The 17,936-nt window shown below is 54.9% G+C and overlaps 1 protein-coding gene across 1 annotated transcript in view; it reads right to left on the bottom strand.

Annotated features, from left to right (window-relative positions):
- The window catches only part of BCAR1 (BCAR1 scaffold protein, Cas family member), a 38,133-nt gene extending 25,526 nt beyond the window's left edge, over nucleotides 1–12,607 (bottom strand). Inside the window, exon 1 of the mRNA XM_066242604.1 lies at nucleotides 12,240–12,607. Within this exon, the coding sequence (XP_066098701.1) occupies nucleotides 12,240–12,251 (12 nt within the window). The 5' untranslated portion in view covers nucleotides 12,252–12,607. The remainder of the gene's footprint in view (nucleotides 1–12,239) is intronic.
- Nucleotides 12,608–17,936: the final 5,329 nt, after the last annotated feature.

Here is a 17,936-nt window from a genome sequence, read left to right on the forward strand (position 1 = left end):
ATGATGCTGGGCAGCACCAGGTATATGTCTGAAATTGCAAATTACCTTCCTGCTTGGGAAGTGCCATTGTCTTGTTAATGTTTGCTGGAGGAGAGGTTTTCACTCCAGAAAGTTTAGAAAAGAGAGAAGCCATGTTTGCAGAGGGAGAATAGATAGAATGAAGGTGTGCAGATGGGGACCAGAGGTGAGGGGTTTTTGCGAGCTCTGCTGAGACTGATGGGGCCTTTGATTCTAGGAGGAACCAGAGAAGATTCTCCTGGTTGTGGAACCGGATAATGTGTCAGGGCTTTGTGAGCTCTGAATGAATGAAGAGGGAAGTGTTTTCCCTGTGCGTTTGCTCGTTGGCCCGTGTGAGACTTGAGTAAAGGAATGCTCACCATTTTTTGGCTCCACTGTTTCTTTAGCCTCTGCCCGAATCTAATGAGAACCTGCATGTGCATGCCCATGACAACAGTGACAACTGGCCATACACTGGACATCTGCATTTCCTCAAAGCTTCTCGGGGAACCATTAGTCAGAACTCACAGCATAAGGGGTAGGCAAAGAGCAGTGGGATTTGGACACAATGTGACTCAGAGTCCTCCAGGAGCAGAATAGCTGCCACCATATGTTGTCCCCAAGACTGGCCCCCTTGTCACCCTCAAAACAGCCCACTTCCAGAGAAGAAGAGCCAGTTATGAGATAAACTTGCCTAGGGCATCCCCTCCTGCTGTTCCCAATAGCTTTGCCCCAAAGTCGGGCAGGAAGCTGTGGGCCCCCCTAAACCCTGACCTCATCCTCAGGCTGGCTGTCACCCAGGTTCCAAGGGAGCAGACTGGAACTAGCTGGGCCATGCAAGAGCATCTGTCTATGATGAGGACTGGAGAGAGTCCTTAGGTTTTGTTCCAGGTCGCCACTCCTGTGGGGTGCGAAGTGGGGAGCAGGTCTCACAACCAGGCAATGTTCTATAGGCAGGGCTCCACGCAGGAGGTTTCTGTTGAGGGATGGGCAGGGACACAAATATCCTGGCCCTCAACTCTCTTGTAGCTGGCCTAGGGGGAGAGGAGGTGGCTGGCTGGGAACAGGGGATGGGAGAAAGAGACACCACCACCACCACCATCCCCCCCACCACCCCTGACTCTGGGGCTGGATTAAAGCAGCTTTGGAGGAGGGGTTGCTCGTGGAGGGGGGAGGTGGGGGAAGGGATCCCAGCTCAGGCACAGGCATTTCAAAAATTTGCTCCTTTTCCACTTAAACTCCCTCCCCCCAGCCAGTGCCTCCCAGAATGGTATTTCCGCTTTGGAGTCAAGGCCCTAGGATCTGTGCCCCACTGTGCTGGAAGGAGGGGAAGAGGAATGCCCCTTCCCAGGCCTATGGGGTGAGGGGCATGGAGGACGGGACCCACTGGGTAGGCTGTGGCTGGGGTGTATGGTATATGGAGGAGCAGATCCTCCTGGGCTAACTGCCAAGGGGCTCAAAAGTGACACAGCCCCCAGGACAGCCTCTGTGGGGCCCTGGGCCAAGTCTCTATGATCAATCACATGCTCCTTTCATGCCCATAGCAATTCTGCACAATTAGCCCCATTTTCCAGATGAAGAGGTTATGACCCAGTTAATGGCCACTTGACTGTCCCACCAACTCCAGCCACAGAGGGGACAGAGCTGGTAGCCAGGGAAGGGCCGGCGGAGCTGCCATACCACAGTCTACCCTGACTGCTCTTCGGCACCTTCAGGACAGGGTGGGAACTGAATCAAGGGGCTGGGGCACTCAGGCTCAGAAAGCCAAGGACCCTGTGGCACTCAGGGACCCCAAAGGACAGGCAGCTGAGAACTGGGGCACAGCACTACCCCACACACACTGAGGTTCAACCCTACAGTTGCAGGGAAATGTGAAGACAGGAAGGAGAGTGGCCAGTCTGACCAGGAGGAGCGTGGGGAGGTGTAGGTGGGTGGCAATGCAGGAGCGCTGCCCGGGCACCAGCACTCCCCCAGATGGCTGCCAGTCACCCCAGGAGCAGCCTGGCACCTCCAGCCAGGCTGATAATGAACTCAGGGGGATGTCACCAACCCCTCCCACTGGGGCCTGGAGTAGAGCGATCTGTACAGGGAAGATGGTGGGCCCAGCACATGGGGGTCACTGGTTCCCATCTGTCCATTAAGGTGTCCACTGGGGTGAGGGCTGCTGCTGCTCTCAGACTGTAAGTGGGAGGAAGAGCTTGGGACCCAGCTCCCACTCTCTGGGCTTTCTGGGTCTTATTCTTCAGGTCAGACCCACTACACAATGAACAATTCTTGCTTTAGGTCCAACAATGTCCACTGCAGCATTTATAACTGCAAACAGGGGGTGGGGCATCACCTAAATGCCCAACTATAAGGGACTGGGAGGCAACCACAGCCTCTCAATAGAATATTGTGCAGCTATTAGGATGACCACTTTCAAAGACCAAAATCATGCAAGACAATGCTAATGACAATGGGAAGAGAAAAGAGTGGGCTCACAGGGCATGCATAGTGACTGCAGGCAGCCTTCTCCTCCTAAAGCCTTGGTTTTCCCAGCAGCTCAGGAGGGTGACTGGATGGGTCAGCGGATGGCCGGCTCTGGGAGCAACAGCAGGAAAGGATTTCCTGAGACCGGAGGTGAGTGCTGCCAGCCCCAGGGACAGGAAGAAATGATGTATCTGGAGGGCCACAGGGTGCTGAAGCCTTCCCCCTGGGCTGGCCACTCGCCTTGGCAAGCTCAAACCAGCCTTTGAGAGGGAGCAGGCTCTGCATGAGTGAGAGTGCGGGGACCCTGTCGATGGCCTGGAGAAGAGATGACCCCAGCTGCATCAAGAACCGCTGCTGGCCCTGGCCGGTTGGCTCAGTGGTAGAGCGTCAGCCTGGCGTGCAGGAGTCCCAGGTTCGATTCCCGGCCAGGCCACACAGGAGAAGCTCCCATCTGCTTCTCCAACCCTCCCCCTCTCCTTCCTCTCTGTCTCTCTCTTCCCTTCCCGCAGCCGAGGCTCCATTGGAGCAAAGTTGGCCCAGTCGCTGAGGACATCTCCATGGCCTCTGCCTCAGGTGCATAGAATGGCTACCATTGCAGCAGAGCAACACCCCAGATGGGCAGAGCATCGCCCCCTGGTGGGCGTGCCAGGTGGGTCCCGGTCGGGCGCATGTGGGAGTCTGTCTGACTGCCTCCCCATTTCCAACCTCAGAAAAATACAAAAAAAAAAAAAAAAAAAAAAGAAAAGAACCGCTGCCAACACAGGCTGGGCACAGTCCTCACTGCCAGCAGGGAACCAGGACAGTACTACCACTTCCCAGAGGGTCAGAGAGGGGCACACTGCCAAGAAATGGCAGAGCTACAACCATAACCCAGCTACCCAGGCATGTCCCCATGGAAAAGCACCCAGGTGACCCCAGACAGAGCAGAGTGTGCACTGTTTGGGCGAGTGTTACAGCTCTAACACTCAGCCATTAAGAGCTCTCCTATCCTCACCTGCTCTTCCAGGGTGGAGTGACCAAGTGGTAGTTCATTTGTCATTACAGTGGTGACTCTGTGGGTAGGTGGGTGGGCCTGCAGCTGGGAGCAGTCCCCAGAGACTTGGGTGCAGGGGCACAGTCAGGACCAAGGATGTGGGGGTGAGCGGCCAGGTGCAGGGACATATTCAGGGGAGGCAGAGGGGACCTGGGTTTGGGCAGAGGGCAGACTGGCCTCCCGGATCCAGGCCTGGATCCCAACAAATCGAGCACCCCACACCTTCCTGCACTTCCCGCCCTCCCCACTCTGGCTCTTTCAAGAAACTGGAAGGCGCAGCATTCTCTCCTAATTCTTTTTTTTTTCTCTCCTAATTCTTTTAATTGCTTTTCTAATTTGAAAATTAAAAAGCAGCAGAGGTACCTGGAGGGAGGGGCAGGCCGGGCCCTGGCATACCCCCAGGGGATCTTTGCCCCTCCCCCCCCCCCCCCGCCCCGGTACTGAAGCAGGCACCCTCATTCCCCCTAGTCTGCAGCCCCTCTCCCACTCTCCAGCGGGGCCTCCCTGGGTGCTGCCAGCTCGGGAGGGGGTTCCAGTGTATGATGAGAAGTTTGGGGCCTAGATGCCCTTGCCCCCGCTGGCATCGTCCCCCGGCACCCTGCACACACACGGCCTGGAGGGAGAATCAGGCTGGCAGAAGAAATGAGGGCAGGGAAGAGAGGGGGCTTGGTCCTGGCCGGCGGAGGAGGGTGGGAGAAGGAGGAGCATGGGGCAGTCCCTGTCTCCAGAGAGGAAGCTTAGCTGCTAGTGGCCGCCCAGCTAGGGCTGACGGCCTAGGCAGCAGGGACAAGGGTGTGGTCAAGAAGCCGGCCCAGCCCACCATCTGCTCTTGCCTCTCCCCATAGCAACCAGCCCTAGCACCTCAGGGCAGTCAGAGAGGGGTGACATCACAAGCCATCTGCTGGTCTCCCCTCTCCCCATCTGCTTCCATAGGAGCACAGGTGCCCACACCCATGAAGACCCGAGACTCACAGAGAGACCCACAGGGATGTACAGAGGGGCAGAACAGTGCTGCCCAGCTACTCAGCTGGGACCGGCGGGCCAGGGAGCCAGCGCTGCCCAGGAGGGGACTCCGCAGGAGCTGAGCAGCAGGTGAGAGCACAGAGGGGTGGGCGCAGACCTGAGGCAGCCCCTGAAAAGGCGCTGCTTTTTCTCCCTCCTCAGGATGCCCTGTGGAGCACCCCTCCTGAGCCTGCTCCAACCCACAGAGCAAGGCTCTATTTGCCCCCGGAGAGAACATGAAAGATTCTAGCAGGTGTGGGACCCTCAGCCCATCCCTGCAGCTTCCAGAGCCGCAGTGTGAGCACTTGTTAAGTGTAACCACCAGCAGCAGGCCTGCCCATCATCAGGCCACCAGACTGAAGGCACATGCAGGCTGCGCAGTGCAGGGCAGCACCTCCCCATCACACACAGGCCACCCACCGGGCACCGGGGCCGGGTGCTTCCCACTCAGACCTCCTGCTCCCCCAGCCCCTGCTCAGGTGCCCTGAGCTTCCCCCAGCTCCTGAACCACAAGAAGGACAAAAACTCAAGTGAGGCTAGTCTAGGGTAAGATCTTTCTGTGGAGGAGGGGGATGAGAGGGGGGAGGGGAGGGGCCCAAAGAAAACCAGATAGAAGGTGAGGGAAGACAATTTGACTTTGGGTGATGGGTAGGCAACATAATCAAATGTCAAAATAACCTGGAGATGTTTTCTCTGAACATATGTACCCTGATTAATCAATGTCACCCCATTAAAATTTTTTAAAAAAAAGATCTTTCCGTGGAGCCCTGTTGCCCCCAGATCCAGCGGCCACGGCAGGGTTCCCTGTGTTCCCTGTGGGTGAACGGTGGGGAGGGAGTGCTGTTTGTGGGCTGTACCCCATGATTACAGTGTGCTGGTCATTCCTTCGGCACCTACTCAGCACTGGGCTACTGATCCCTGGAAACACACCCAGGTGCCTGGTACTAACACTCCAGTGTGTGTGTGTGGGGGGGAAACAAAAAAATAAACACAAGGACATCTGTAGTGGTCAGGGATCCGAAGGAGAGCAGGGCAAAGCAGAGGGATGGCAGCGAGGGCTATTTTATACAAGGTGCATGGGGGGCTCTCCTAAGAGGCAGCATTTGAGCAGATGTGTGAATCTTTTGCTAAGGCTATGCCGAAAGAGTAACAGTGAAGAACTGTAAAAATAGTACAAGCGTGCCAACTCTCTTAGTGTGAAGAGCAGCGCTGGAGGTGTTAGAGACGCAGGGAGTGGCTCCCAAGCAATCCCCTCCCCCACCTGGGCTTCTTGAGTGGTGGGGTCTCCACTGGGTGGGGGCCTCCCAGGGTTGCAGCAGGAGCAGCCAGCAGTGTCTACCTGGTAGGGTATCCTGGTAGGCAGCCAGGGACAAAGAGGAGGGAGCCCAGGAGTCTGGGGAGGGTGGAAGGGGACAGTCAGCTCCCAAGACAGCTTTCACCCTCTCCTCCTCCTCTCCCAGAGGCCTCTCCCCACCAGGATACAGCCTTCACCCTCTCCTCCTCCTCCTCTCCCAGAGGCCTCTCCCCACCAGGATACAGCCTTCACCTTCTCCTCCTCCTCCTCTCCCAGAGGCCTCTCCCCACCAGGATACAGCCTTAACCCTCTCCTCCTCCTCCTCCTCTCCTAGAGGCCTCTCCCCACCAAGACCTCTGGAGTGGAGACAAGCCAGGAGAAACACAAGCAACTCAGAAACCTAAGATGTTTCCCCCCATAGGCAACCTGGGAAGAGCAGTTTAAACCCTAAATACTGGGGAGGGCTGTGAAGAGAATGTTTTCACACCAGCTTCTGAACAAGCATATACTGGGTGGGGACCCAGGATACAGTGGCACAGACCAACTTCCCGGGCATGCCTAAGGCATACATAATTGGATTTCAGGTTTTATAAAATACTGACAACAGCTTGACCTGTGGTGGCGCAGTGGATAAAGCGTCGACCTTGAATGCTGAGATCGCTGGTTCGAAACCCTGGGCTTGCCTGGTCCAGGCACATATGGGAGTTGACGATTCCAGCTCCTCCCCCCTTCTCTCTCTCTGTATCTCTCTCTCCCTCTCTCTCTCCTCTCTAAAAATGAATAAATAAAATTATTAAAAAAAAAAAACTTAAAAAAAAATACTGACAACACAAGTGTTCCAGGACTTAAAATTACACAGCATATAAAAACTAGAGACAGATATCCATCAGCAGGAGAACGGATAAGCCCTGGTCAGGTAACTCAGTTGGTTAGAGTATCATCTTGATATGCCAAGGCTGTGGGTTTGATTCCGATGATGATAGAGACATGTATTATCTTGATTTGATTGATGGCTACATGGGGTCTACATTAGTCAAAACTCATCCAACTGTATACCTAACATACTATCCATTTCACTACATGGAAAATCTACTTTGGTAAAAGTCTCAACTTGTAAAAATAAACAAGTCGCAGAGGAAAATACACATGGCATTAGCAATACCAAAAATAGGTATTGCAATCCTAAACCCCACTCTGCTACTCTTTTTGCCCAGGCTGCCAGGGAGCTTAAAGTTAAATTTGTATGACTACCTTCCCTATGCACTACATAGTTCTGGATCTTTTGATGATCCTAGACCATTTGTTTCTTTCACTATAATCTGCTTCAAATCCTTCTTGGAACTTGGAGGGGTTTAAATAATATAAAATGACTGAAAAGCCCTCTCAGCCTCTAATCCTCCTTAGAGAAGGGATTAACTTTAGAGCCAAAACTTGTGACCATCTCTCCTGCCAGAGCCGGCAGCCATGGCCACCTCTTCTGAGGTTTCCATCATGTCCCCTGCTCTTTTTCCTATTCTTGAAGAGAAGGAGACACTGGCCCAGCAAGCAGTGACGAAGAGTAAGCCGAAGAGACCACGCGTTTGATGAGGATGCAGTCAAAGCAAGCAGCTCCGATGGAGCCAGGTCAGGCTGGGGAAACCAGAGAGCGAAGGGGACACGAGCGGGGCAATGGACCACAGGGAGCCCAAACTCACGCCTGGCAGTGGGAGATGCAGGTCGGGAGATGCCAGGCACAGTCTTGCAGCCCACCTGCCTCAACTGCAGGCCTGAGCCCCTCTCTTAAGGTACTGGGACCCACCGCAGGGGTGCTCTCCTTGCCAAGGGCCCTGCCCACCCCTTGCTGACCAGGCTACTGCAGACAATACCAGAGGACAGGCCTGCACCGCCCCAGTGGCTTCTACCCCCTAAAACTGCACCCACTCCTGGAGCACCCAGGGCAGGGCATTCACCTGGCCTAGGACAGGGTGGGCCAGCGTATGGCCCCCCTGGAGGCACTGTCAGTGGGCTGAGATCAAGGACCGCCCATCCAAGACTTATCCAAGGTTCAAGAGGCAGGAGTCCTGCAGGCAGGCCAGGGCAGGGAGGGGGCCACAGTCATCTGACCACTAAGGCTTTGGTGGGAATCACATTGACCATAAAGAAAGGGGCACTGGAGGCAGACTGGCCAGGCCACGGAGAATTGTTGTGCTGGAGCCAAGAGCGGGTCTTAGCCACCGCCCAGCCATTGGGGGCAGGATCAAGACGATAACCTCAACAACAGGAGCTGCTATGACCGATTAGCCTCCTACTGAGAGCTTTCTGCAACACCCTTGCCAAGTTCTCACAAAACCCCAAGAGCTCAGTGCTGGTCACATCCCCATAATACAGATGAGCAAACAGGCTCAGAAACTCACTCAAGGTAGAGATCCGCACCATTTATTCCAGAGCCACTTCCCTCAAGCCCCCAAACGTCCTCCGCGCCCAGAAGCAGCCTCTCTGGGGACCCCACTCGGCCCCCCAACAAGGCTTCCAGAGCAGCAGCTGAATCATCAGGCTCTCCGCACAAGGACACGGCCACCTGTCTGCGGGGGCTCCGCTGTGCTCCCAGGGCCACATCCTCGCAAGTAGTCAAGGCAAGCTGGGGCAATGAGGCAGAGAGAGGAGCCAGGCGGGCCTGGGTCCTACCCTGAGGAAGCCTGTGGTCTGATGAGGGAGCTGAGAGCAACCAAATAACCCCAACAATCAACGCACAGTCACAGATGGGGGTCCTCCAGGGCTTCTTGGGGTGATGCCCTCTGCCTGAGCACTTGAGAGTGAGCAGAAGTGACCTGGCGGGGCAAGGCAGCAGCTGGGGCGCTCACTTCCTGCAGAGGGAGGGCCAGGCAGAGCCAAGGCCCGTGGGAGGAGGGGATGTGGCAGGAGGGGCAGGCCTTGCACTTTGGAGACTGAACTGAGGACTTTAGACCTGGACACGGCCTCTTCCCACTGTCCTCTTCTGAGCCTGTCCTACCAGGTTCCAACTGCCCATGGCCTGGCTGCCTGGGCCAGTGCCTCCTCACGCTGGCCAGCTTTTCCGTCACACCCCTGGCTGGCACACAGCCAGGCACAAGGGGTCTGGGATCACTGGCGGAGGTTCAAACCAGGTGCCTCACTTGGTCTATTCATCTCCATCGACCCTTGCTCAGGCCGCACAGGACTAGACCCACCCTGCTGCACAGCCCTGGGCAAGCTGCCTCGTCTCCCAGGAGTGCCGAAGGGGTTACACAAACTCCTGCTTGGAAAGCCACAAGCGGAGGGTCGGTCTCTCAGCAGACTTGGCCTCTGTGGACAGCTCAACAAGCCACAACCCCCACAATTAGAGAGGCCATGCAGGATGACGCTCACGTTCTGGCTTTGGATCCTGCCAAACTTTGTTCCCACCCTGGCTCTGTCTCTCAGTGGCCATGCAACCCTGGCAAGACACAGGTCCTCTCTGAGCCCAGCACCTGGCACACATGATACTCCACACATATCAGCATCAGCACTCCTGGAAAGGAAGGGCCCATCCCTCAATAAAGGAGCAGAGGAAGGGCTGGAATGGCTGAGCCCATTTCACAGGCAGGAAATAAGCAGGAACAGATAGCAGGGAACTTCTCTACAAGCTGGAAGCTGGCCTCTCACAGTGCCGGGGGGCAGCCAGCACTTGTCACTCCTAAACACGGACCATGCCAGGGCCTGCCAGGGGTCTAGGGTGGGTGGCACAACTGTTTTCCTTTGAAATGCTTGCTGCCTACCCAGAGGCAAAAGACAGGCCTGGGACACCAGATGGCCATGCCCTAGACTCGCAGGGGTCCCCAAACTTTTTACACAGGGGGACAGTTCACTGTCCCTCAGACCGTTGGAGGGCTGCCACATACAGTGCTCCTCTCACTGACCACCAATGAAAGAGGTGCCCCTTCCGGAAGTGTGGCGGGGGCTGGATAAATGGCCTCAGGGGGCCGTAGTTTGGGGATGCCTGCCCTAGAGGAAGGCAAATATCTCAGAGTAGCCAGGAAGAGTGTCTCCAAGTGCTGTATGAGCACTGCCCTCAGCTCAGGGCACAGAAAGGAGCACTGCACAGGGAGTCAGGGGGGCCTTGGACGCCTCTCCCTTTCTGGGATCCAGACCCTGTGTGGGTCAAATGACAGAGTGAGACCAGCTGATCCCTGGAGAGTCCTGCTCTAACACTCAGGAAGTCACTCCTGGCTCAGCCTGGACTATCCCAACCTCTTCTCTCCCCACCATCACCTCCTATTCCATTCTGAAGCATCCTGTAATTTCTATGGGCCAAAGTGCCTGCGTCAGCCCCATCCAGGAAAAGACTGCCCAAATGAACGGGTGTGCTTAAAACCCAAACGTGTCCATGAGTTCCACATGGGAAGTCACCATTCTGGGTTCCAAGAGCAGGGCTCAAGCAGGCAGCTTGGCCTGGAAACCTTCAAAGGGCCTCACCACTTACCAGCACATGAAAGCAATTTTCTGAACATTTCACGGCTGCTCCAAAAGCGAACTTCTCCTCCCAGCCCCACCAGCTTATACACTGCCCAAGACCCCAGGAGAAAGCCAGGGTGATCTGACAGCCCAGCCACATAGCAGACAGATGGTGAGACCCCTGCCAACCCCTACAGAATGCCTGAGGGCTGTGGCTGCAGGCAGGAGGGTGGGAAGTGATTTGGAGCTGGCAATGGTGTGGGCAAACCAAGCAGACCTTGGCTGCAGCTGTCCACAACAGTGCCTGTCTGTCCAAGTCACACCCAGACCCTGGCCCTCTTGCCATCCCTCTCTTGTTACAGATGGGGCCACTGAGGTGCACAGCCCAGAAAGGCTGCCCAAAGTCCTGTAAGGCACTCTCTGTGTCCAGATTGTGGACAACCTAACCAAACAAAATCAGACCTCCCAGATTGAGGCCCATCTAAGCTCTGATGCGGCCTGAGTCATATTTCCTGTTCACTACTGCTCCAGAGACCCAGGCCCTCAAGAGGCACAGCTGATCCACCTCATCCCTTTGGTCAGTGCCCACGGAGCAGCGCAGGGCCCCAGAAAAGATCCAGAGCTTTGCAGGAAAGCAGAGCAGAGAAGAAGGGCTTGGCAGGCATTTTCTGTCTTCTCTCTTTCTAAAGATGAGGCAGTTATGCTCTGAACCAGCCAGAATAATGGTGGTGGTGGGCGGGGGTGGGGGGGGTGTTCACATCAGCACTATCTAGAAGCTCTAATTTTTTCATCTGTAACTCTACATTACCACTTCTGGAGGCGGGCAGGAGTTGCGATCTTTAATTCCATAATAACAATGCTTTGCACTTACACAGCATCTCTGCTCCAGTAATTTCTATGGTGGTTAATTAAGAGACCACTTGCCCTGCCAAGAAACCCCAAATGTCTGCTTCAGTGTAAAGATGGGGTCCCCCAGGTGAAGAGCAGTCCCAGAAACAGGGCCAGGTGAACTGGCGTTCTGGCTCATTGCCCCATCCTGTCAGAGGGAAAAGCCCTAATTCATCAGAGAAACAATGGCTGAAGGCCACAGCTTTCCAGCCTGCAGGAAGTACCCCTTCTATGAAGGACTCTGGGTGTTGGCCCCCACCTCAGTCTGTCCACCTGTAAAGCAGGTCGGGGCCTGCACCTGGGGCCTGCTGACTGGGGGAAGCTAGGATCACTTGCCACCTTCAGGAGGTGGGGCCCAGATGCCTCCGGATACTGCCGGCCTAAGTGTGGAGTCCATGGCCTGGGGGCTGCCCAAGAGGGGGTGTCAGGAGAGAAGATAAGCCCCCAAAGCTGGAAGGAAGAAAGGGAACTAGCCCTGCACCCTTAGGGGCTCAGCGGCAGAGAAAAACTTCCCGAGAAAGTGAGTGCATCAGCCGTTCTGGGGGACTGGCAAAAAAAAAAATGCCACAGAGCCAAGCTGTCCTGCCCCATAGGTGTCTCCGGCGAGGTACAGACCCAGCGCCAGGCCATTCGGATGAGGTCCCTAAAGCACAACAGGGCAGCTATCCCAGAGAGACATCACAGGCTCCCCTACTCCCTACTCGGCCCAGCGTCCTGGAGTGAGGCTCCCGGGAGCGGCACAGACTTCTCCCCACGGGCCTGGTCCTAGTGGGGGAGGGGGTCCTAGGGGACAGCACGAAGCTTGCCTGGCCCAGCTGTCTCAGGGGATTCCCGGGGGCCAACAAAGACCCTGCTAACCCAGCCGTCCTGGGGTTCTCCCAAGGGGACAGCGCGGACCCACCGACCCGGCTCTCCAGGGAGAAGACGGAAAGAAAGGCAGGGGCAGAGAGGCCGGCTTGAGGGAGACGCCCCCAAGCTGCCTTCATACTCCAGCCCGAGAAGGCCCAAGAGAAGGGCAGCCCCCAGCTCGGGAGCCGCCGCGGCATGAGGCCTGCAGCGGGCAGCGCGAGGTCGCAGGCCTGGCCGGGGGCGGCCGACCCAGGGTCCAGGCTGGCGGTCTGTACTCACCGGCACGGACATCTTGGCCGCCGCTCCCGGGGCCCGGGAGGACAGCGGCGCCGGCCGGCTGCGGGCTCCTGTCCGCGGCGCGGCTCAGAGCAACCGGCGCAGGGTCCCGGCGCTCTCGGGGGTCCCCGCGGGATCCTGCGCGCTCCCGGCAGCCGGACGGTCCGGCAGCTCCAGCCCATGCCGCGCATGCGCCTCCCGCGCCACCCCTCCCCCTCCTGTCTCCCCTGCCGGGGCCGCGTTAAAGGCGAAGACCCCGGACCCCGGCATTTTTCTGTCGGCCCAACTATGCTCCGAGGCTCAGTCTCCTTCCCTTAACCACCCCTCAAGGGTCACTTCGAATTGCACCATCTTCTGCTTGCCCACCAGTTCCGGAGATCAGAACCCTCACCCCCCACGTAGCCCAGCCCAGGGTGCTGGGTGCCTGCCCTGTGGTCTGGCCGTGCTCCCAGTCCTTGTGTCTGAAGGCGATTGCACGTCAGCGGAGCAGAGCTCCTTGAAATCCTTCCCACTGCCCCAGCTGAAAGCCCAGAGACCCCAGATAACCCCCACATGCCGCCCAGGGCTATTCTGCCTGCTAAGCACTCCCCCACGGATCGGGAGCTCCGCACACTCCGGAAACAGCCTGGCTCATTGTGGAGTACCCTGATATTGGAGTTGGACTGGCTTCTAGGGAGAATCCTGCCTCCTGGTAACCACCACTCAAGAGTAACCCATAGCCAAGTGTACCTGGGCCAGCCCTCAGAAATTGGAAAACAGACATTTGCGGACCCTACCTTTCTTTCCCCAGGTTAAATAGCCCTAATTTCTTCAGCTATTGCACCTCTAACATGGTGTCCAAATACCTACCTACAGGCAGGGGACACATATATGCGCATCCTAATGCCCCCTACCCCTTGGCAGGTAGACCTAGCTGTACCCATGACACATTTATCAGACTGAGGTTCTGTGATCCCTCAGGTACCAGAAGGCAGAACCAAGGGTCTGACCACTCTGTTCTGCCACCCACAACATATAGCCTGTCCCTGCTCCTTGCTGGCCCTTCCTGGGCAAAACCTCACAGGTGAACAGTTGTTACTGTGCCAGAAAGATGAGTGAGCCCAAAGCCAAAGTTCCAATGGGCAGGGCAGTGTCTAGGAAGCTCAGCGCTGCAGCCCACCCAGGGGAGGAAAGACAGAGCTGGTTCTATGAGCCAGCAGCAGCCTCGACTCAGGCAGGCACCTGGGGGCAGGTGGAGAGCTTCAGCCCCCTAGGAGATCTGTAGGAAGACAGGCTCTTTTGTCTGGCAGATATGCAAGGCCAGAGGAGGCAATGACAGGTAGGCTTTTCCAGAGACTCAGATCTGGCCCTCAGCTCCCAGACCTCAAAATCCTCCATTAGTAGGTCATCCTGTGGAATTGAGAAAGTCTTTCAGCCTTCTGCCCAAAGAGGGGGAGCTGCCTTCATCTTTCTCCCAGGGATCCTGGGAAGAGTCCTATCAGTGGCCATCAGCAACAAGAAGTTACTAGATATGCAAGAAAGGGGGAAACTGAGGCCTGCCACAAGGGCCAGGGCCCAATTCTCCCATCCAATAATTCAGGGCTCCTTCCTGCTCCAACTGAGCAGGGTTGCCCCCACTTCACTCCTTGAGTGGGGATTCCCAATTGTGCACCTCAGCCCCCGGCTTGGCAAGGCATAGCTGAAGGGGGCAGGCAGGGATACAGGGAGCAGAGAGAACTCTGGGTTGACAGCTGCCTCCTCTTCAAAGGGCACTCTGTGTGTGTCTGGCAGGCAGCCCTGCCCGTGCCCACCCGCCCGTACCCAGCTGGAATGGGGGCTCCTGAACTGGGAACAGCAGCTCAGTCTGGCACCCGGGCTCCCAGCCACACACGCCCGCTGTCTCAGAAGCCTCCGAGGCCACCCTGGCCCCTCCCTTACTGAGTCTTCCTCGCCTTTCTCTACTACTTTGGCTAGATTCTTATCTCCCACTCTTTCTGTCTCCTCTCCTATATACCCGTTTTTAAGTGTCTGGGAAAGGGAAAGATCCCTTCCACACCCCTAGGTACAGAGAAATAGAAATAGAGGGGCGGGGTGCAGGTGGGGCCAGGGGGGGTGCAGGTGGGGTCAGGACCTTGAAACCATCTAGTCCTTGCCTCCAACTGGCCCCCAATGTCTGCTTATAGCTGCTTATTTGGGGAGGGCATCACTAATTCTTACTTCAGTGCAGGAAGAGGGATCCCTGGCCAGACCTCACTTATTCTAAGGCAAGGGACCTGGGCCGTGGGTGTGGGTTGGGGACAGGCAGAGGAGCCCCATCAAAGCACTGAGTGTCCTCCCCTGACAATACCAGGTGTCTCTGAATGCAGGGGTGCTCCTCTCTCTCTACCCCTGTGACACCCCACACCCCATCCCTAGCAGCCTAATGATCCTGGGGGATTCACTCAGTCCTGCAGACCTCAGGCTCTGGGGCCTCATGACTAGCAGTTCACACCAGAAGCAACAGCTGGGCTGCCTGAGCAGGTGCCAACACCAAGAGGGTCCTTGGGGGCTTACCAGGGCCCCAGGGAGATGAGGGTTATTTGTGTTCCTGGCAATGGGAGGGAAGGGAATTTGGACACAGCCATGGAATAAAACTGGGCAAAGACAAGCTTTCTACCTAGCTCTCTGGTCTCTGTTCCCTGGGCCTTGCTGTGTCTAGGTGGGCTGAGTCCTGGGAGGTGGCTCCTTCTCCTCCCACCCTCCAGGATAACTAGGGACCTTCCTGGTGGAGGAGTCCCAGGCCTAGGAGAGTGCATTGGGTCTTCAGAGGCAGCTACAGGCCGTGTGATATAATCCTACATTAGCATTGTGCATCTGTCACCGTTGAAGAACCAACATTGATACATTCTTATTAACTAATGCCACGCTCTGGGCAGATTGCCTTAGTTGTTCCTTACTGTCCTTTTCCTGTTCTAAGAGCCCATCCAGGATCCCACAGTACATTCAATCATCACGTCTCCTTAGGCTCCTCTGGGATGTGACCATTTCTCAGACTTATCTTGTCTTTGATGACCTTGACAATTTGGAGGACTACTGGCCACGGACTTTAGAGACTGTCCCTCAGTTGGGACTTGTCTGATGTTTTTCTCATGGTTGAACTGGGATTATGGCTTTGCGGGAGGAAGATCTTAGAGGTAAAATGCCATTCCCATCACATCATATCAACGATACATACTATCAACGAGATTTATTGCTGTTGATGTTGACCTTGATCACCTGGCTGAGACAGTGTTCGTCAGGTTTCTCCACTGTAAAGTGACTCTTCCTCCCACCCCCAACTCTGTGTATTGTACTCTTTGGAAAGAGTGAGAAGCTATGCTCTACCTCCTTGAGGATGCAGTATCTACATAAATTATTTGGAATTATTCTGTAATGGAAATTTGTCTCTTCTTCATTTCTTTATGTAGCCAATCATTTATTTATATCAGAGTGAACTCATAGATATTTATTTTACACCTTGGGTTATAATCCCATACAACTTCATTTTCTTGCTCAAATTGCTCCTGCTTTGGCTATTGGGGGTTCTTCCAGTTGGCAAATAAGGTTTTTCAAGAGAACCTAAAAACCCAGATTGTTTTATAAAATCTCTAGATTTTGGAATGTTGACTGAGTAAACCAAATGAAATGCTTTGGGACAATTCCAAGCAGCTCTGGGCTCTGAAGTTGTTACCTGGTTGGAATCCTGCTCTGCTGCTTGTAGCTGAATGATCTTGTGCATGAGTTAACCTGCCTGGGGCTCAGTTTCCTCCTCTGTGAAATGGGAGTGTTGGGCAGATAAAATATATTATGCTCACTTTGTTAAAAATGGTGCTGCCCACGTGGAGGCCGTCGCCCAGGTGATATTAATGTGTGTTGGGGTGGGCTAAAGGCAGGCAGAATCCTTGTAGCCTGGGGCTTAGTTTCGGAATTAAGCCTTTCCTACCCTTTTTGATGTAAGGGCGGTACAATCCAATCATGCCTCAGAGAAGTGACTTTGTATTAGAGACTTCCCTATTTTGTATATTGGATTAAAGGTTTTGAATCTACACTATAAAATGGGGGCAGAACGGGAGCTTGCCCTCTTGCTTCCTGGGATGATTAGAGGAGAGAGCAGAGCAGAGAGCAAAAAGAGGCCATGTGGCCAGGAGAAGCAGCCAAGATGGCGGAGTGCTGAGTGAGATGCCAGTTTGTGTAGTGTTTGTATCTGGGATAAGGAAGGAGATGGGGAATTGAGGAGAATAAGGCTGGTGAGCTAGAAACCTTTGATTCTAGGAAACTCAGATAAGTCAGTAGCTTTGTGAGCACTGAATGTGAGTGGGTTTTGGAGCCCAGTGTGTATTTTTACTTGCCCACCGGGTGCAAGCTAGAATTAAAGACTATGGCCCATCGGTTTTTGGCTCCGCTGTTTCTTTACCGACTGTCCGAATCCAATGCGAACCTGCGTGGGCCGGGCTGCTGTGTTGGTGGCCTTGCCTACTGGCTTTACAGCTGTTTGAAGAGATTCTGTTGAATGACTCAGGAAAAGTTTGGGGCACTGGACCTGACACAGAATCCTTACTTATTAAACATTATTGCCACATGCATGAGTCAGGGCATGGTTAAGCAACTCCCTATGGAGAGCAAGAACTGAGTTTGTTTTGGCAAAGCCTAGCAGGTCAGGGTTGGGGGTGACAGAAGGGACCCTGTGGGCTCTGAAGTGGATTAAAATGAGAACTCTCTGCCCCAACCCTTGTTTTCAACATGAGAGTCGAGTGCTACTACTTTGAAGTAGCACCAAATGACAGGTGGGAGAGAACCCAGAACCAGATGTCCTGTTTTATTCATTCTAAAGTGTGAATGACTACCTCTCCCTAGAAAGGCAAGTCAGACTAGCACAGAAGGAGAGGTCAAGCTTAGTGGAATGGGTAGGAAACCCACTGGTCTACCAGGCTAGATTTTGGGGTTTGGTTGTGGCAGCATCTCACATTTAACCCTGTGACCTTAATCAAGTCAAGTTTCCAACATCCTTGAGGTAATTTCCTAGTCTGATCATGGGTGGGCCCTGGGGGCTGGGCAGGGTACCTTTTTGTCTGTTCTCCATGCACAGAACCTTGGGGGTATCTGATTAAGGGAGGGGATGATGTTCAGGTCATCAGGCAATTGGGTGCAGAAGGAGACCATTGTCCCTCAGACACTAGGGCTTCAAGACCTAGCAGCAGAGGGGAGATGTATTAGTTCCTTATTGCTGCTGTAACAAATTACTATAAACTTAGAGCCTTGAAACAATACTAGTTTACCCTTTTTTTTTTTTTTTTGCATTTTTCTGAAGCTGGAAACGGGGAGGCAGTCAGACAGACTCCTGCATGCGCTCAACCAGGATCCACCCGGCATGCCCACCAGGGGACGATGCTCTGCCCATCTGGGGCGTCGCTCTGCCGCAATCAGAGCCATTCTAGCAGCTGAGGCAGAGGCCACAGAGCCATCCTCAGCACCCAGGCCATCTTTGCTCCAATGGAGCCTCCGCTACTGGAGGGGAAGAGAGAGACAGAGAGGAAGGAGAGGGGGAGGGGTGGAGAAGCAGATGGGCGCTTCTCCTGTGTGCCCTGGCCGGGAATCAAACCCGGACTCCTGCATGTCAGGCCGATGCTCTACCACTGAGCCAACCGGCCAGGTCCAATACTAGTTTATTATCCTAAAATTCTGGCAGTCAGAAGTCCAAAAGGG

The sequence above is a fragment of the Saccopteryx bilineata genome, chromosome 9 (assembly GCF_036850765.1).
Source record: "Saccopteryx bilineata isolate mSacBil1 chromosome 9, mSacBil1_pri_phased_curated, whole genome shotgun sequence".
NCBI lineage: Eukaryota > Metazoa > Chordata > Mammalia > Chiroptera > Emballonuridae > Saccopteryx > Saccopteryx bilineata.